This window comes from Sarcophilus harrisii, chromosome 4 (assembly GCF_902635505.1).
Source record: "Sarcophilus harrisii chromosome 4, mSarHar1.11, whole genome shotgun sequence".
NCBI classification, from domain to species: domain Eukaryota; kingdom Metazoa; phylum Chordata; class Mammalia; order Dasyuromorphia; family Dasyuridae; genus Sarcophilus; species Sarcophilus harrisii.
In genome coordinates this window covers 288,514,435-288,534,472 of record NC_045429.1, presented here as the reverse complement: position 1 = coordinate 288,534,472, position 20,038 = coordinate 288,514,435, and the positions used below count along the sequence as shown (strand labels likewise).

General features: G+C 41.2%; 2 protein-coding genes across 3 annotated transcripts; one reads left to right on the top strand and one right to left on the bottom strand.

Annotated features, from left to right (window-relative positions):
- Nucleotides 1-4,797: 4,797 nt before the first annotated feature.
- ZNHIT1 (zinc finger HIT-type containing 1) lies at nt 4,798-7,822 on the bottom strand. Of its 2 annotated transcripts, none has more exons than XM_003768812.4 (5): nt 7,737-7,822; nt 7,467-7,637; nt 5,941-6,020; nt 5,632-5,801; nt 4,798-5,325 (listed from the first exon to the last, which is right to left on the bottom strand). In XM_003768812.4, exons 1-5 carry the CDS (start codon nt 7,756-7,758, stop codon nt 5,304-5,306), a joined length of 465 nt encoding a protein of 154 aa, XP_003768860.1. In that variant the 5' UTR covers nt 7,759-7,822; the 3' UTR covers nt 4,798-5,303. The 2 variants fall into 2 exon arrangements, with proteins under 2 accessions (XP_003768860.1, XP_012404248.2); XM_012548794.3 differs by having other exon boundaries at nt 5,632-5,764.
- A 2,573-nt stretch (nt 7,823-10,395) lies between these two features.
- On the top strand, nt 10,396-19,780 carry PLOD3 (procollagen-lysine,2-oxoglutarate 5-dioxygenase 3). Its single transcript, XM_012548826.3, has 19 exons — nt 10,396-10,561; nt 11,202-11,293; nt 11,407-11,543; nt 12,286-12,449; nt 12,722-12,834; nt 13,074-13,137; nt 13,381-13,478; nt 13,995-14,096; nt 14,410-14,535; nt 14,863-14,984; nt 15,366-15,470; nt 15,633-15,758; nt 16,419-16,560; nt 16,654-16,767; nt 16,987-17,055; nt 17,392-17,496; nt 17,863-18,009; nt 18,865-18,990; nt 19,314-19,780. Exons 1-19 carry the CDS (start codon nt 10,396-10,398, stop codon nt 19,467-19,469), a joined length of 2,274 nt encoding a protein of 757 aa, XP_012404280.1. The 3' UTR covers nt 19,470-19,780.
- The last annotated feature ends 258 nt before the right edge of the window (nt 19,781-20,038 follow it).

Sequence of the window (20,038 nt, the reverse complement as noted above, 5' to 3'; positions counted from 1 at the left end):
AACAAATATACACTATCATATGAAACAACTTTCCACATTGGCTACATCACCCAAAATGTGTCTTATTCTTAATTTTAAGTCTTTCAACTCTCTGGCAGTAGATAGTGTGGTTCATTTATGGTCCAGTAGAATAGTTGCTGGTCAACCTATTGATCAGAATTCTGAAATCTTTCAAAGTTGTTTTTCTTTATACTGTACAAACCATTCTTTTAGTTAAGCATATTTTGCTTCTATATTAGTTTACAGATGTTGTTTCCTCTAAAACTGTCCATTTTGTTATTTCTTGTGGCACAATAATATTCCATTATATTCATAAACATTTAGTCATTTTCTACTAAGAGGAAACCCCTATAGAAACTGTAGCACTACCTAAAATCTTAGTTGCTTTATTGAAGCTGAAGATTTTTCTCTAGTCCCTCATTTTAGCTGTGAATCTGTGCTTTTCTTTCCCAAGTGTTTCTTTTAAACAACATATTGAATTGTTTCCTAATCCATTTTCCTATCTTCTGTTTTATGGGTAAATTCATGCACATTTATAGTTGTATTTATTAATCCCCATTCTATCTTCTTATACTTTACTCTTTGCTCCCACCCCTCTTTACAAATGAGGCAAGAAAGAGGGAATTTGTCTGACATTTGTGATCTTATAAAAGTGTTTAATCATCCTTTTTCAGTTTAGAAGTTAGATTCTTGGAATGCCTATTCCCCTACTCTTTCCTCAATGATCATATCTTATGTACCAATTATGTGATGATTTTCCTTCTGTCTGCTCCTCTCAAGAGGATTTTTGTTGGTCCTCTCAAGACCATTAAATAGAATACAAACCCTCTATCATTTTTTCTTTTTCTCTTAAAGATTAGAGTTCTGAGAAGACATTTGATTCTCCCCTTTTTAACAATTCATCTTCTTTCAATTAATTATGTGTACCTTTCTGTTTCTCTTAGCTCCTGTCTTTGCATTTACAAATGTCTAATCAGTTTTGGCCTTTTCTTCAGAAGTACATCGAAATATTCTATTAAAAGTGTCTCCTCTCCTTGCAATATATTTTTTTCTCAGTAAGAACCCCTGGTTATAAGTCTTTATTTCTTGACTTCTTCATTCCTATAAAAGGGCCGAGTAAATCTCTTGTGATTCTGACTGTGGCTTCTTGCTGCTTGGATTCCTTTTTTGGCTTCTTGCAGTATTTTTTCTTGGACCTATTAGTAAATAGAAATTTATTATTTTACCTCTAATCCAATTTCCATACCATCACTACCAAGTCCCTTTTTTTCTCATCTGCAAATTTTCACAGTTCCTGGCTAGGAAGCAATGGGTAACCATTACCTCTAGTCAAGAATTTTATGCACAAATATTTAAAACACTTTCCAAGTTCTGTGGGGATCACAGGAAGTAAGATTGGAAGGGAATTTAAGAGATCATCTGATCTGACGTCCTCATTTTACAGATGAGAAAACTGAAGTCCAAAGAGAACTGACTTCCCCAAGATCACACTTTCCTAATTGGAAGAGTCAGACTTTTAAGTATCCTAATTTAAACCAGGGCTTTCCCCCCCATATCCTAGTCTACAACAATTAGACCTACTTCCCAAGGTAGACACAGGAGTCCTGAGATTGATAATATTTCTCAGACCTTAAGTTCTGCTTCTCGCCCAGCCCTTACTACCATTGTCTAGAAGGGGTTCTGTCATTTGTAAAATATCGTTTTACTACTTAACCCTGAGCAGTCACTTAATTTGCAAAAGCCCTAGCACTACTTGATATTTTACGTTGCCCATCTCTCCTAATTTGCAGGGTATCAGAGTATCTCTGCCCACTGACCTTTGCAGTGTCAACTCATCTACCTGGCTCACCTCCTCTGAGGCCTTCAGAGGTCTCTGGCTACGATTTCTTGAATCGTAGTTTAATAACTGATAGTGCGCTCAAGAACAGCCATGTGCAAACTTAAAGTCTTTATTATACATGCTCACATATTCTCCTTTTAAGAAGCTATCTCCATATGACAAGAGCCCTGCCCATGGGGCAGTCCCTAGCCACAGAAAATTACTTTCGGGCCTCTCACACCTCCTGTTGCACTGTGGTGGCCCATTTAAAGAACACTTACAGTCATTCTTCCACATGTTTTTACACACATATAACATACATGTACATGTGTGTTTATATAAGCATATATATTTCTCCCATTCCTACTTTTCTACTTATGCATTAAGTCACTACGTATCTGAGCATATGAAGATTTAATTTGGAAGGTTTCATCAATTTTATCTCTTTATCCTCAGTGTGACACAAAAAAAGGCTATTTTCATTGTTCTCTTCTGAAAAATACTTATCAGCACTGCAATATCTAACATCCAAATACCTCACAAAAATTGTTTTTTGCCACTTTCCTAACTCCTTTCCTTACCTTTCCAAGGAGTATCTATTAGGAATACTTTTTAGCTTAAATTTCTTTCTTCTGGTATGGTTTGCAGCAAGAATGTCATGGTTGATATAATTTATTTCCTCTTGCAATTCAGTCACCAGAAAAGAATCTCAAATTTAGAATAAAGTTTACAGGTGGTCTAAAAACTGTGTTAAAGCAGTTAGGTGTTATAGTAGAAGAGAATGCTAGGCATGAAGTCTTTTTCTTCGTTTCTTTTTCCCTTTAAATATTTTTATTTTACCAGCTAAAATTTATTTTGCATTTGTTTTTAACTTTTGAGTTCCAGATCCTCACCCCATCCTCATTTAAGAAGGCACATATAAAGTTATGAAAAACATTTTCATAAGTCATGTTGTGAAAGAAAACAAAGATTGGCATTCCCCCCCCCCCAAAAAAAAAAAAAGTCAAGAAAAATAAAGTTTAAAAAAAAAAACGAGTTTGCTTCAATTTGTACTCACAGTTCTTTCTCTGGGTATGGATGACATTTTTTCATCAGAAGTCCTTCAGAATACTCATGGATTAGTGTATTGCTGGGAACAGCAGTAATTCACATTGCTATTACTTTGTACAGTAATTTTACTTTGCTTGAGTTCATGGAGGCATTCCAGATTTTTCTGAGAGCATCCCGAGTTCATCATTTCCCATAGAATAATATTCCATCATAATCACATACCACAATTTATTCAGCCATTTCCCAATTGATGGGCATCCCCTCAGTTTCCAATTCTTTGCCCTGAGAAGAAAGCTGCTATAAATATTCTTGTACATATAGGTTCTTTTCCTTTTTTAAAATCTCTTTTGGGATTCATGCCTAGTGGTGGTATTGTTAGATCAAAGTATATATATGATTTTATAATCTTCTGGAAAATGACTCGTTTGTTTTTTATAAATTTGGCTCAGTTCCCTATATGTTTGAGAAATGAGGCCTTCATCAGAGAAACTTTTTGAAAATTCTTTTTCCAATTACTAATAATTGTATTTCTATTCTCTCTCCTTTTACTGTGACCTTCCTCAAAAATGTTTTGCTACTGACCACTCCCTGTCCCAATATGCCTTTTCCTCTATTACCCTCTCCTCTTCGCGTCTTATTTTCCTGCAAGATAAGGTAAATTTCTATACCCATATATGCAATTTCCTCTTTAAGGCAATTTTGATGAGAGTAAAGTTCACTCACCATCACTCTTCTCTACTGTAAAAGCTTTTTCTTGCCAGGCCTGAAGTATTGAAGATTCATTTTCCTAAGTTCAAATTTGGCCTCAAATACTTACTGTGTAACCCTCGGTATTTAACCTATTTGTCTGTTTCCTTGTCTGTAAAATGAGCTGTAGAAGGTAAACCAACCCCAATTGTGATCATGAAGAGTTAAACTTAAAATAATTGAACAAAACTCTTGTGATTTTTGCACCCTCTGCCCCCTTTCCAGACATTTCAAACAGCATTACTTTTGGTAACAAGAGCCAATTGGCTGTAGAATTAGTTACAAGGACCAATTCTTCTTGTCCATTTGACTAGAAAACCCCAAGGACACAGACAGGGTCAATAAGCTCTCCAATTTCTTCTGCAGTTTCCTCTATTCTGTCAAAATATTTTTGGAGATACTTTTGTTTCCCAAAGTTAAGGCCCCACAAACAGGCTGTTCCCTTACTTTGTTATAACAACAATCCTTTGCACTATGGATGATCTCACCCTCTGGCAAAGGGTTCATTGGTCCCAGGAACTTGAGAATTATCTATCACGCTCCATAACATACTTACAATCCCTGTTTCTTCTAACAGCCAAGTGAATGGAACCAGACATTGCACCCCTGTTCTCTGCCATGATAATTCTGATTATTTATGTCTATGAGACAATCAACTTGGGAACTGTTCCCATAGGACCTAGGAACACCTGCATTATCTATACATGAATTTTCTTTGGAAATGGCTAAGAATGATTATATCATGGTTCAGTCCACTTATGTATATTATAACTACCTTTGACTTAGGAAAGTCCTTCCCCTCAAGAAGACTTCTACTTGCATGCATTTTCTTCACTTTGGAAATTAAACTTCTGTTTGCTCCCTGACTCTTCCATCTCTAGCCTACTCTGTTTAGCTCTGACCATACAAAAATTTAGAAGCCCGTTCCAGTCTAGTTGACAGCTCATTATCTCAGTAGGTGGCCCAGTCAAGCACACTTATAGACTGTTTGGAAAATTAAGTAAAAAGAGCATAAGACATTAAAGGAGAAACCAGGAGAGAAAGTGACAAGATGATGGTTAAGAGTGAGGACCAAATAAACATTGAAAGGGGAAGAATGAGGATAGAATTATGAGAATGTCCTTCTAGGACCTGAACCATCATACTCATCTGCAACAAATAAAATGTCCATTTGATACATCTAGGCTTTTTCTTAGGATTTTATTAAAGACACAGATTGGACAGGATTTAGTCCCATATCACCTCCCCCATCTAAACTGAAGCACTGAGGGTAGGAGTTGGAGAAGGGGCTCTCATTTCCCCAGAACTTATCTTCCTTGTTGGAAAAGAAACAGGATTAGGAGATACACAACAGATGCCAAAAAATGGAGAAAAAGAGTCACTATGGTATTTTAAAAATGCATAGAAGAGAACAAAAGAAGGTTCAGAAAGAGAGACAAGCAGGACAGCTCTGAAATTAACATGTATTTATTATATCCTTTAAAGAATGCAAGATGTAAGAATTTTATGTGTAATCATATTTTGTGACTTCTGTGTATTTGGAAATGCTGATTTTGGTGATATCTGTGGCATACAGAATGACAAAATAACATAATCCTGTCTAAGAAGTTGTAAGGTCCCAATAGTTTCATCTTTTCTCTGGGAGAGAGCAAGGCGGGGGTTTTTGTCCTTGGGGAAAGGTCTCCACTTACACTGTCCACTTCAAACACCTGGAGACAGAATTGAGGCATTAATTACATGGGAAAGGTGCAGGGGAAGGTGGGTAGGATAAGGTAAGGTACAGAGAGAAGAAGGAAGAGTCTCTTATGGAAAAAGAAGTTTGGTCTTTTTCTCCCTTCTGTGAGTTTATTTAGATTTTTTCATTGTAAGCAAATGTGAGTGTCAATACACATGAGAGGAAAGGGGAGGGTACATTTTCTCCAATATAAAAGAAATTAGGAGAAGAGGCAGAAGTAGATTGGCTTAATAAAGGATTAGGAGAACTGGGAGAGAGGGGAAATGGGATATAGTCTTACCGAGTCTCTTGATGTGTGCCAAGGCATCGGACTGTACAGTATCTAGCTCCACAGCTGACACAAGTATAAGGAGAAGGGAAGCCACACACTGCACAGAAGGGGCGCTGGGGCCGGGCAGGGGGCCCTGCACAAGCTGTGAGATAGTTAGGGCCCTCAGTCACACTTAAGTTCTGGAAAAATTAAAGGAGTAGGTACATGGATCTATAGATATCTCTTTATTGCGCAATTCAACTTTGCCCCCTTATAGTGCTTCCTTGATATTTCCATTTTCCCAACCCCCTGACCCCTAAGTTTTCCCATTTTTCTCACCTGCTCTTCCAGAAGGGCCTGGAAGTTCTTACGAAAACGAAGTTTAAAATGATCACCTCTTGTTTTCTTCTTCTTCTTTCCTAAAGGGGAATGAGAGAAGTTGTTCACAGAATAACTTCTGTGAACAACTTTTTAATTATTCTGTGAACTTTTCCAATCTCTTTTCTTTCCACACTTTTCTTCATCTTGAGGCTAATATCCCTCAAGTCCATCACACTTCCACTCTGCCCCCTTCAGAGAATTGTATTTTTTCCCTCCCTACCACTTAAGTTCCCCTTTTATCTTTCAATTTAAGTCACTTATTACGTCAAAAGCAGAGGTCATAGGTCACGAATTGAAAAACAGGAGAGATCTAGGAGGAAAAAAAGAGAAGTCTTCCAGCTCCAAGTTTAATATTCCTTCTATATAACCATGCTAGTCTATGAATTTAATTGTGACTGAAGGTTCCAACTATGCAAAGTGATTTAGAATCTTAAGGAATCTGCTAACCCATTTAGCTCAGAGAAGAAAAAGTGACAGTGTCACTGCTCACAGAGGGAGAACTGGGGTTAAAAAGAAAGTACCCCTGACAATCATTACCTTTTCTCCTTTATCAGGATATTATTTTTTTCCTTTGTAAGCTTTGCTTTACTAACTTGTCTAGTTTCTCATTTTTTGGCCTCTTTTACTTCTGAAGTACTGGAGTGAATCCTCTGGCAGACCTGATCTGACTTTAACTCAAACAGGCCTCATCTTTCTACCAAGAACCTGGCCCTAGAACTCTACCCCTGTTGACCAGGAGGCAAAAACAGGGACTGAATATCTCTCACCTCTCCCTTCATATACTTGATTTTATATATATATATATATATATATATATTTATGTTAATATATTTATTTTTACATATAGTTATATATATTTTATAAATATATAAATATAATTAATATAATATGTTAATATAATTAATTATATATGACATATAATAATTAACATATATTATATAATTAACGTAATATATTAGTATATAATTAATACATTAATATGTTAATATAATAATACATATTAATATAAATATATTAATATACATATTATATTTGCATCTATATATTTTGGTGATGTTTCTGAGTTCCTCAAGGATGGGGTCCATTTGCTTTATCTTTCTAAAACCAACACCTAACACAGTTTCTGGGATATTGTGCACACTTGTTTAACCAAAACTAAATTAAGAAACCCGTATTTCTGAATTCCAGCTCTTCCACTTATTCTTCAGCTGCTCTTCAGTAAATCACTACCCATCTCTGAATCTCATTTTCTTTCCTTGTATGAGAGAGGTTGGGGAAAAACAGGCGGCGGTCTCCTCTGAGAGCGCCCCCCGCGCTCGCGCACGCGCGGCTTCACCCCGCTGCCGAGAGCGGAGCCCGTGACAGACATCAGAGGGGCTCCGAGCCCCTCACCCAGACCGCTTTAGGTCCCTTCCGCCTTTGAATCCCAACCTCTAGGCGCGCAGCATCCATCGGAGTCCCCCGGTTCTCTCACTCAGCCTCACCGGTGTCGGCATCATCGTCGAACTGGGGCAGCCTCTTGCCTAGCTGGGGGAGGCCGGCGTGGGGGTCGTCCTGGAAGTTGTCGTTCTCCAGGGCCTCCAGCTGCCGGTTGATTCGGCGCTGCCGGGCCGCCCGGTCCAGCACGCGCCGCTGCCCGGGATCCTGGGACCGCACTGAGGGGACGGAGAAGGGAAAGCGGGGTCAGGCGTCGTCGCTGAGGGAGGGGCCGCCCGAGGAGGGGCTGCAGGGCCCAAGGAGAGGCTCTAACTCACCCGAAGTTTTCTTCTCCACCATGTTTGCTTAGTCGCCCACACACACCCGGAAGGGAAGGCGCAGGCGCTCGCCGGGAAGCCCGGATTTGCTGAGGTCGCATCGACTTCCGGCGGAAACGATTTACGTCAGAGAAAGGACGAGCAACGCCACCATTTTCCTTAAAGGGCACCAAGCGCAGTCGAACCGTGGGCCCCGTCGCCGCCTGCGTGTTGCCTAGGAGACGAGGCAACTTGACGCTTTGTTTCTCAGAGAAGTCGCTCCCCGTAGTACCTGCGTCCTCGGTTTCCCCATTTGGGCGGCCTCTGGGTTTCCTTCCAGATTTAAAAAGCTGATCCTATGACTTTGGATTTAGAAACTTTTCAGACATATAGACTGATGGATAATGAAATGAACGGAACTTAGTGAACAATTTATTCAATGTCCCTGCTATAAAAACAACGAAAAGCTCATCATGTGCATTCATACAATGAGAATCCATCATTCTAGAGGACCAGAAATAAAATATACTAACAATGAAAGAGAGGTGGTGAATTTATGTCTATACCTATACATTTATGTGCATATTTTTTTTATTATTATTGTAGCTTTTTATTTACAAGATATGCATGGGTAACTTTACAGCATTGACAATTGCAAAACCTTTTGTTCCAACTTTTCCCCCCCTTCCCCCATCCCTTCCCCCAGATGGCAGGATGACCAATACATGTTAAATATGTTAAAGTATAAATTAAATACAATATAAGTATACGCGTCCAAACAGTTATTTTGCTGTGCAAAAAGAATCGGACTCTGAAAAAGTGTACAATTAGCTTGTGAAGGAAATCCAAAATGCAGACGGACAAAAATAGAGAGATTGGGAACTTTTTGTGGTGGTTCATAGTCATCTCCCATTCATTATTGTTCTATTGGAATTGATTTGGTTCATCTCATTGTTGAAGAGGGCCACATCCATCAGAACTGGTCATCATATAGTATTGTTGTTGAAGTATATAGTGATCTCCTGGTCCTGCTCATTTTACTCAGCATCAGTTCATGCAAGTCTCTCCAGGCCTTTCTGAAATCATCCTGCTGGTCATTTCTTACAGAACAATAATATTCCATAATATTCATATACCACAATTTATTCAGCCATTCTCCAACTGATGGGCATCCACTCAGTTTCCAGTTTCTGGTCACTACAAAGAGACCTGCCACAAATATTCTTGCTATGTGCATATCTTTAGATAGTCATTTGGAAAATTTGTTTTTCTTCCCATACATATTTTGTACAAGGATTTATTTTTCTTTCCCCCATAACATGAGGTATTGGGAAGTGAAAAAAATTTTTTTGTTAATTGTTTTACTTTGTTACAAGAGGATTTTACAGAAAGAATGGGTGAGGGGAGATCTATAAATAAAAGCAAAACACATCAATAACGTTTTAAAAATTCATAACTATTCAAGTAACCAGCATTAACAAATGGGGGAATTAGGCTTGAAGAAGACACAAGTCTTGAAGGAAAGTAGGATTCTAAGAAGTGGAGCTAAGTAGGGAAAGCATTCTAGGCAAGGGAACAATTTTAGCAAACACAGAAAAATGAAAGATGGAATATAATTTACTGGGAGCATGTGGGAACAAGGTAGGTTGCATGTGGATAATGAATAATTTACCAAGATAGACTGGAATCAAATTGTAATAATTTCATTGTATAATATGCTCCCCAAGAAGTAGAGGGGAGAGGCCCTTTGAAATGTCCTCTTTGAAAGCTGTTCAAGATAGTTAAAATGGACAGGGCCCCGGATTCTAATTCTAATTCTTTTTCAATACCTTTTGTCTTTGGGTGACTCATCTAATCTTTTTTTGATGTTTTTTTAAACGATAAAGTAAATGGGTTGCTTCTAACTTTGCATCCTAAACGTTAGTGCTCTCTCTCTTTACTCTATAGCCTGTTTTCTTCCTCCCAATCCTTCACCCCTTTCCTTTCTCCCAGTCCCAGTTTACCTTTCCTTTCTATTAGCCTACACTCTCCTCCCTCGGAAAACTCAGAATATTAAGGCTGGAGGGGACCTCAGAGACAGATCATCTAGTCCGTTTAAAGGTGAAGAAACTGAGAAGTAGAGGAGAGGAGGAAACTTTTTGAAGATCACACCACTAATTAGTAACAGGCAGGACTGGAACCCAGGTCTCCAGATTCCCCTGTCCCACAGACATCTACAATCCCCTCTTCTTCCTCTTAATCTTTTCCTCCCCCATTCTCTGCAATCGTCCAGTTTCATTTTCCCTAAACCTCGTCCCCTTTCGTCTGGAATTTCTTCCTAATCCCCTTCCTCCATCCCCATCCCCCATTCTCCCACGTCCTCTCCTCTTTCGCCTCCCCGCCCTACTCTCCCTAATTTTCCCTGCCCACTTTCCTATGCTTGCTCTCCGTACAGCTTCGTCTAGTCCAAGAACAATCCCCGCCTTGTCTGAGAGGAGAATTTCGGTTTCCGTCGCCTCGGGTTACGTCTTTTTTTTCCCCTCCTGGTGTTCCGAGCCCTCTTTCCTCCCTCCCCGAAGCTCTCTCCCTCCTCTGATGCTTCCTTTCTTTAGCTGGGCTCTCTAAAGCCGCGTCCCCTGTGGTCCCGGCGGCTCGCGCCCGCGGGTGTCTGGCCTGTCTGTGTCACTGCCCGCAGCCAGTCATGAGCTCCCCAGGCTCGCCTCGCCCCTGGCTCAGGCTTCAGCTGGAACTGTCCCCTGTGTGGCTGCTGCTGCTGCTGCTGGGAGCCACGAGCGCCTTGACCTCTTCCTCAGCTTCTGCAGCGGATGATATCGCCAAGCTCAGCGGTGGGGAGAGAGTCAACCCTGGTCAGTGGCCGCGGAGCGCGGAAGGGCCCATGTTGGGAAGCTGCAAGAAGCGATCGGGGTTTGAGGTGGCGTGGAAGGGTAGGGAGGGTCAGGCCTGCGAAGTCTGGAGTCCCCGGCTGGGGAAACGGAATGGGAAGTTTGAGAAGCAAAGCAAAGTTCCCAGTCAGTTTTCTCTGGCTTCTATTTTCATCCCGAAAGAGGGCAACAAACACATTAGTCCTCCCCCCTCCCCCTTATTATTATTATTTTTTTGCTCTGATTATATCCCCCTTTCCTTAGCTCTGCTTCTCCTGACAGTCTTATTCCTACTTATGTGCAGAATTGGAGCCTGGGTAAGAGACGTAAGCGGAGGCTGAGGGGGAACATTTTAATAGAGGTAGGGGAAATTGAAGAGCCAAGAAAGAATTAGGAACTAAAAGAGAAGGGTTTGAGAAAGAATTAGGACATATAATACTCCTTGAGTTTGGGTTAGATGTTTGAGCCTTAAACTACCTAAATCTGTTTCCTCATCTATGAAATGAAGGCTTTGTATGACTTCTAGTTCTAGATCAATGACTTTGTTTTCTTTGGGTTAGGAGTGGAGGGCTAGGAGTATTTTTTTGGGGGAAGGGAGGAACTTATTCATTGGTTATCATTTCAGATAAACTACTAGTAATCACTGCTGCAACAGAAGAGACAGAAGGATATCTGAGATTTCTGCAGTCTGCAAAATTTTTCAATTACTCTGTTCAGGTGAGGAACCCCCATGGGCAAGTTGGGGATGTGTGCTGGGGAAAGGAGGCAGGAAGAGGTTTGCACTGCATGTCAGGGGAGCAAGGTTTGTATTTCTTCTCTTCCTTCAACAGACACTGGGCTTAGGAGAAGAATGGAGAGGAGGAGATGTGGCTCGAACAGTTGGAGGGGGTCAGAAGGTTCGATGGTTGAAGAAGGAGATGGAGAAATATGCTGAAAGAAAGGACATGGTCATCATGTTTGTGGACAGGTATGGGGTTGGGAATGACTGATAGAGTTTGGGGTGGGAAAGGGAAAGATCATTGGAAGAGACCTTGAATGAGCAAAGGCTAAAGATCATGAGATCATTGATTTAGAGCTGGAAGGGAATGTCAGAGGTCATCCAATCCTATCATTTTTCAGATGTGCAAAATGATACCCAAAAAGTTCATAATAAATGGCAGAAGCAAGATTTAAATTCTTGTCAAGTCAACAAGCATTTATTAAGCACTCTGAAATGCATCTCCTGTGCTAAGTACTGGGTGCACAAATGCAAGCAAAAAGAAGAAAATTCTTGCTCTCAAGAACTTTACATTCTAATTGGAGAAAATAACATATAAGAGTGAACTGAGGAAAGAAAGTATGGTGGCAAAGTCCAGAAAATCCGAAGCACAGCCAGGAGAGGCATGAAGGATGCCTCTAGCTTGAACTTTTCTTAAAATGGAGGTTCTGAAAGGAATTCAAGGCCACAGGAGATGAGGGAAATTCCAGGATGAGGAGGTGATGGTTCACAGAGCACTACCTCAAAATAAAGATTCCAGGAGAAACTCACCATTGGAACAAGGGGATTCTTGGATACAGAGGGATGTCTCTGGACAAGAGGGCCACAGAGACAGTTCTCTGACTTCAAGTTCAACAGTCTTTCTATTTCACCAAGTTTAAAGACAGAAATAGCAAGTGGGAAGTGAGAAGGCTGTGGTTCTAATAAGTTATTTTCCTTCTCCTCCACATAGCTATGATGTACTTCTAGCTGGGAGCCCCAAAGAGTTGCTGTGGAAGTTTCTTCAGAGTGGCAGCCGCTTGCTCTTCTCAGCAGAGAGTTTCTGTTGGCCAGAGTGGGGGCTAGCAGAGAGGTATCCCACTGTGGGAAATGGAAAACGTTTCCTCAATTCTGGAGGTAAGAGTCCAGGGGAAGCTGTGCAGGTGGGCCACTTTAGTGATTGAAGCTAGATCAATCTCAGGGTTGGAATGAAGGACATGGGATGGAATGGAGTTGGGCTGGACACCCGATCTCAGACAGGAGCTTATGGAATAGGGAAGACAAGCTCCTGGGCCTCTAGGAAATTCTAGAGATAAGATTTGGCACAGAGAGCTAGCGGCAGGGGTGTTATATAATTGGTTTCTCCAGAATCAGAAACTTGGTTTCCAAAGTTTGCTCCATCTGGACAGGTTTCATTGGCTTTGCACCAACTATTCATCATATTGTTCGTCAGTGGAAATATAAGGATGATGATGATGACCAGTTGTTCTACACTCGGCTCTACCTGGATTCTAAACTCAGAGTGAGGAGAAGGGTTTGGGAAGAAGTCTGAAATACCTAGAAAAGGGACTATCTTATCCCTTAGAGGGGTGGTGATGGGAATTCACTGGTGTAGAGAGAGGGAAAGTAATGCAGTTGAAGGAAAATCTGGGTGGCTGGGAAGATGGAAAGAAGTGTCAGGGTAGATGAAAGAAGTATGGGAAGAAAGACATTGGGAAAGAAGTTTCTTCAATTAACCTTCTCCTATTCTGACCTTTCTAGGAAAAGCTTGGCCTGGCTTTGGATCACAAATCTCGAATTTTTCAGAATCTCAATGGAGCCATAGGTCAGGAAGATGAAAGGGGGAGCAACTAAAGTTGATGAGCAGTTGGGAGGTTTTCATGGACAATTGGGTTGTCTGATATTGGGAAAATCTCAAAATTAAGAGGAGTACTTCATGTAACTATGTTGGCATTGAGGTCCCTTCCCTGAATAATCTGAAATTTAGGGTACAGAAATTTTTTCATGTTTGTAATACCATAGATCCTGAGATTGGGAAGTATAAAACTTCCATCTTTCGTTCCTCTAGATGAGGTGGTATTAAAGTTTGACCGGAATCAGGTTCGTATTCGGAATGTGGCCTATGACACGCTCCCTGTCGTGATCCATGGCAATGGACCCACCAAGGTACTTTTCTGTCCTATCTGATGGATGTTAACATTCCCAAGGAACCCTTCTATCCCAGGCATAACAGTATCCCTGTCTCATGGTTGCCTGCATAGTGACCCTTCTAATAATAATAATGATAAAAATAACAAAAACACAGTTAACATTTACATAGTACTTTAAGGTTTGTAAAACTCTTTGAACATATTATCTTATTTGATCCTCACAACAACCTTGTGAGATTGATGGTATAATATTTTCCCATTTTAAAGATAAAGAAACTGAGGTTTCAGAGGTTCAGAATGATTTGCCTAGTTACATAGTTTAGAATTTAAGTGTGAAGTAGGATTCAAACTCGTCTTCTAGACTTAAAAGACAGTGTTCTCTCCACTGTGCCACCTAGCATCTACAAAGGAGATGAGACAGATTAGGAGACTTGTAATGTCTAATCCCCCACCTCTTTTGCTCACTTCTGGGAAATTCCTGACCCCCATAGCTTTCTAGATTCAGACTTTTGTTTGCTTTTCTCTCTCATAGCTCCAGTTAAATTACTTGGGAAACTACATCCCTAATGGCTGGTCCCCAGAGGGAGGCTGTGGGTTCTGTGACCGTGACCGGATAGACCTCCAGGAGCAGCAGGTATGAGGAGTTTGTGACAATGAGAAGGGAGGAAAGAAGGAAATGGTATGGAGGAGTTAGTTAGGATTCAATCTAACATAACAAACATTAATTTCCTGTAGTATTCAATGTATTGTGCTAAGTGTTAGCTGGGTCAAAGGGAGCTCCTGGGGAGGAGACCCTTAAGAAAGAGTGAGTTTTTCCCAACCCATTTCTGGGGAGATTTGTAAATAGGAGTGGGTATCATCAGGAAAATAGTGTGCTTCTGGAGGGTGGGAGTGATAAACAGGCCCCTCCCAGTGACAGTCTTCCTCATTTGCTTCATTTATATCAGGTTTTCCCCAAAGTGTTTCTGTCGGTATTTGTGGAACAGCCAACTCCATTCTTGCCTCGATTCCTGCAGAGATTGCTACTCATTGATTATCCACCAGAGAAGATTACACTCTTCCTGCATAATAATGTGAGATAACCTCATCCCACTTTCCCAAATTGCCTCCTACTTTTCATTTCCTGAGATAAACCCATTTAATCTTAGTAGAATGTAAGCTTCTTGAGAAAAGAGTTTGTTTTCCTTTTATATTTTTATCCCTAAATCTCAATAATGCTTGTCAATTTCAGATCAAGGCATAATTTAATTTGTATGCCTTCTTTAGTGACCCTGACCTCCTGATTTTTTCTAATTTCTTTCCTTGTCCTTTTCTCATTAACATTCCCATCTTGAATTTCACCTAATTTCCTTTCTTGCTCCTTATTATCCAATCTTTTTTCTGTCTTTTCTCAACCCCAGGAAGTCCACCATGAGCCCCATATTGCAGCTGCGTGGCCTCAGCTCCAGGACCATTTCTCTGCTGTGAAGCTTGTTGGACCAGAGGAGGCTCTAACTCCAGCTCAGGCCCGGGACATGGCTATGTGAGTAAATTTGGAATGGGGAAGGGTACATTTCAACCACAGTCATTCCATTAATATAGCCTTGCCATCTCCAGAACTATAGGTTAACCTAATTATCCTTATACCCCCATACTGTCCAACCTGACATGCCTCTTCTCTGTGCCATCTTGTCTTTTTCTTTTGAGCCAACCCAACTAAAGCTGTCTGGGGAAGTTGAAACCCTTGCTTTTCCTTATATTAACCATTCCCCATAGTAAGCATTCTTTTCAGAATTCTGTCTTTGATTCATCCTATTGTAGCTTGAATTCATTTGTCTTCTCTAGAAGTGGGAATAGGGGTGAGAAGAAAGTAGAAGGGGAGGTTTGCATTTACGGACTCACCAATCCATTTGTTTGTCTGCAGGGACAACTGTCGTCAGGATTCTGAGTGTGAATTCTATTTTAGCCTGGATGCAGATGCTGTCATCACAAACCCTCAGACTCTACGCAACCTCATTGAGGAGAACAGGTCACCCAGCTGGGTCATTCCCTAAATCTCTGAGGGGATTCTCAAATTCTTTTCCTCTTCTCAAGAAGACTCCCTTATGTCCACCCTTAGGATACTCCAGGTTACCCTCAGATTTCTTCAGCCCAGTCTTCATTTCAGTCTCCCCCTTCTCTTTCCCTCCAGGAAGGTGATAGCGCCTATGTTGTCCCGACATGGAAAATTATGGTCCAATTTCTGGGGGGCACTGAGTCCTGAGGAGTACTATGCTCGATCTGAAGATTATGTGGAACTGGTGCAGAGGAAACGAGTGTGAGTCTTGTTCTGATACAGGCATTCCTTCTTTATCTTTCACTACTTCTCTTGCATCTGTCCTTTTCTCCACATTGCCATTACTCTAGTTCAGGTCCTTATCACCCTTGAGCACATTGAGTTTATTGACTTATTCTCATCTGAACTACTTCAATAGCTTTCTGATCAGTCTCCCAGACACCTTCCTCTTGACAGTACATCCTCTTGGGTTTATAACTTAGAGGAGCAGGGTTTGGGGAAGCAGGAAACAGGCCAAAGCAAACCCTGATGAGGAACACAAACAGTAAAGCCATAAGGAATACAGAGGTAAAGCTATACCTAGGATGAATAAGCAGATTCATCATCAAAAGCAGAGGGCTTTCTGTTGACTTGGATAGAGTCCGTATGGTGTACTGAGCAGTGCATGGAGTTTCTTTTGGACCTCTTTCCCTTACTGTATGATCTTGAGGGAATTGCTTAGCTTCCCTGAGCCTCAGTTTCCTCATCTGTAAAGTAAGATATTTGTATTGCCTACCCTACAGAAGAATAAGAAAAGTAAACTTCGAAGTAATATGGAAATGAATTAGCAAATAAAATAATATATTTAAAATACTTCGTAACTAAAAATACTTTATAAGTTTTATTATTATTCTAACCTCGCCCTCTTTAACACATACACAGGGGTGTGTGGAACGTTCCATATGTATCCCAAGCCTATTTGATTAAGGGAGAGACACTTCGGAAGGAGCTGCCCCAGAGAGAAATGTTCTCACAGAGTGAGAGTGATCCTGACATGGCATTCTGCAAGACTGTCCGTGATAAGGTGTGAAATTTGATCTCTAGGTCCCTGGGCAAGTGAAGACTGGAAAGACTATTCCCCACTTCTTTTAATATCACCTCATTTTTCCCCCCCCAGGGTATCTTTCTCCATCTCAGCAACCAGGAGGAGTTTGGGCGACTTTTGTCCACTGCCCGGTACAGAACAGACCACTTATACCCTGACCTTTGGCAGATCTTTGACAATCCTCTGGTGAGGGACCACGTCTTTGTTCCCAGTTCTTGATGCCTGCATGTTTGTCTTTCAGGCTCTCCCTAAATCCTATCTTTCAGAGAAATAACCCTCTACCCTTCCCCGGAGGAAAATGAGGGAATGGAATAATCTTGAGGTATCTGATATTAGAATGGTAGCCTATTGGGACTGTTGGGGTAGAAAGGTAATCATGGTTTCTTCTCCATTATCTACCTATAGGACTGGCAAGAGCAATACATTCATGAGAATTATAGTTGGGCACTTGATGGGGATGGCATTGTGGAACAGGTATGTCCCTCTAAGAGAATATCCCCAATTACTCAAATATACAGACTTCCTCCCAAAATACCATACCCTAGGAAGTCTATCAACTACTGTTTCTTGAGCCCAACACACACACACACACACACACACACACACACACACATCTTGCCCTGACTCATATCCTATCCTTATCACTTTATTTTCCTCATCCTTATCACTGTCTTTTCCTCTCTACCTTATGCCCCCTCCAACTCTACCAGATCAGAAATGAGTCACTCAACCTCAGATTCTTTTCTCCATCTAATCATCAGGATTCCAAAGCTCTTTTTTTCTTTCCTTCCCTAACCCTGTCTCTTTTAGCCATGTCCAGATGTGTACTGGTTTCCACTGCTGTCAGAGCAGATGTGTGATGAACTAGTAGAAGAGATGGAGAACTTTGGCCAGTGGTCTGGGGGAAAGCATGAGGTAGGATGGGGTTACTTGGAAAGAAGGAACATCAGGAGATGTTGTACTTATTATTCTGGAAAGGAGGGTTGTAGAGGATGAAGGAATCCTAGGGAAAAATGGGGAAAGGTAGAAATTAGGGATGACTTGGGAATGAGGGAAAGGGTAGGGGAAGGGGATAAAAGAAACATAAACTCAGGAGATGGGATGGGATTATCTCACATTATATGCCTCTCTAGGCAGGGGACAGGTAATGTGGGGTGAGTATAGAGTGTGGAGGGTGGCAACAGTGGCAATGAGGGCTTAAGAAACTCTCCTGGGGAAAGGGTATTCCCAGGAGAGAGTTAAGATGGCTCAACCTCTTCGTGCCCAAACTCTCCTTTTTAGGATTCTAGGCTGGCAGGGGGATATGAGAATGTGCCTACTGTGGACATTCATATGAAGCAACTGGGTTATGAAGATGAATGGCTGCAATTCCTGAGAACCTATGTGGGACCCATGACAGAAAACCTATTCCCGGGTTACCACACAAAGGTTGGATGATACAAGGGGACATGGAAATACTTCTCTTCAAACTCTTACCCCTATCCCACCTAATTTCCTCCATCAAATCTCAGGATTAATCCTCCCTTTCCCTGTATGATCCCTGCGAGCTTCTGATGTTATTCACTTTGGGACTGTAATTTCCAATTTTAGGTACTTCCTCAGGAATGGGGGGGGGGGGGAGGATTATTAAGAATATAAATAATTGGTCCTATCCACATAGTACTCAGCAATTATAGATAACATACATCATAGGTAGGATAGGTACTATCCCCATTTTATGGATAAAAAACAGGTTCAGAGAGGTGACTTGTCTGGCATCATATAACTGATAAGTTGCAGAGCCAAGATTCCCAGTTCTGATAGTAAGTCCAGGGCTTTGTCCATTGTATCTGCCCCACCAAGTCCGTACCTAATTTGTGATTGCAGATGAGGTTTGGCTACATTGCACATCAAGAATTCCAAGAATGGGGGAATTTCCATAAAATGATGCCTTATACTGCCTGAGAGATAAAATGGAGGGAGGGTAGGGGAGTTGCCTGACAATCAAAAATGGTCTACATTCAACCATTTTAGTAAAAATCTCAGTATACAAACTTTGGTTCCCGTTGAGCACTGGCAGAAATAGTGCCACCTTGTGGCCTGCCTGTTGCCTCCTTGAGGCACTCTCCAGCTTCAGCTCACTCACAGCTCATAGGATTGTATCTGTAGAGATGAAAGGGAAGGGAGAGGTCCTACTTGAGGACCCTAGGACTTTCCCTTGTCCCTTTCAAGTCCATCTTAGTGATCCTCCTGCCCTGATTTTATGGAATCATCCCAGACTCCCATGATTCTGTCTTTCCCCAGACCCGAGCAGTGATGAACTTTGTGGTCCGGTACAGGCCAGATGAACAACCATCCTTACGGCCACATCATGATTCTTCTACTTTCACCCTCAACATTGCACTCAATAACAAAGGTCTTGACTATGAGGTGAGTGTGATATCTTTCCCCTTCTGGGAGCCAAATGATACCTTTTGATACACCCTTGAGATCTCCACAGATCCTTGGTCCCAGGACTGAAAAACAGAAGAAATATTCCCATCTCCTTTTGTCTCCCATTTCTCTTTCTCTGGCAAACGCATGCACACTTCCTTATTTTCTCTTCACTTAGATTCTATTATAATTTTTTCCTGTTCCTCTTCTTATTAATCTTATTAATAAGTCTTTTATTAATTGAAGTCTCCACTCTTATCCCAGCTTTATTCCTTGGGGATCTGATTTTATTGTCATGATATTTTATGTTCCTTATTTAGGGAGGAGGCTGCCGATTCCTGCGATATGACTGCATTGTTTCATCTCCAAGGAAAGGCTGGGGACTTTTGCACCCTGGGCGCCTCACCCACTACCATGAAGGACTGCCTACTACGAAGGGTACACGATACATCATGGTGTCTTTTGTGGATCCCTGACAACTAATTACTTTTCTCTGTCCTGTCACCACTGTGCCTTCTTGGGGCCTTAGGTCCAGCCCCCTTCCTCATTGCTAGGGGAAGGGGACAGAAGAATTTCTCTGAGCTCTGCTCCATGATGTGTATTTATTGTGCATCTGTTTGTCAGTTTAGTGTGTGTCTATCTACTTTGTCTTGATGTGGCCCTCTCAGGTATCTCTTGGAACTCCTGTCCTTCCTCTCCCTATGCTCAACCACAAATGGTAGAGTACTGATATGTTTGGGGGAGGTTCTCTCTGTGATAAGTTATTGAATAAAGGAGGATTTATAATCTTTGTGTCCATATGTGTCCCATCCTGGGAAAAATATTCCATTCTTGTACCTCTGTCCTCATCTGGAGCAGTGAAAAGAGCTTTGAATTAGAGTATCTGGACTTATAGTCAAATTCTGAATCTGATACTTACTTTGCAACCCTGGATATATCACTTAAATTGTCTGTGTTTCAAGTTCCTTATTTACAAAGTGAAGGGGCTGCACTAGCTAACGTCCAAAATCCCTTCTAGATTTAAATATCATGATACTTTAGTTTC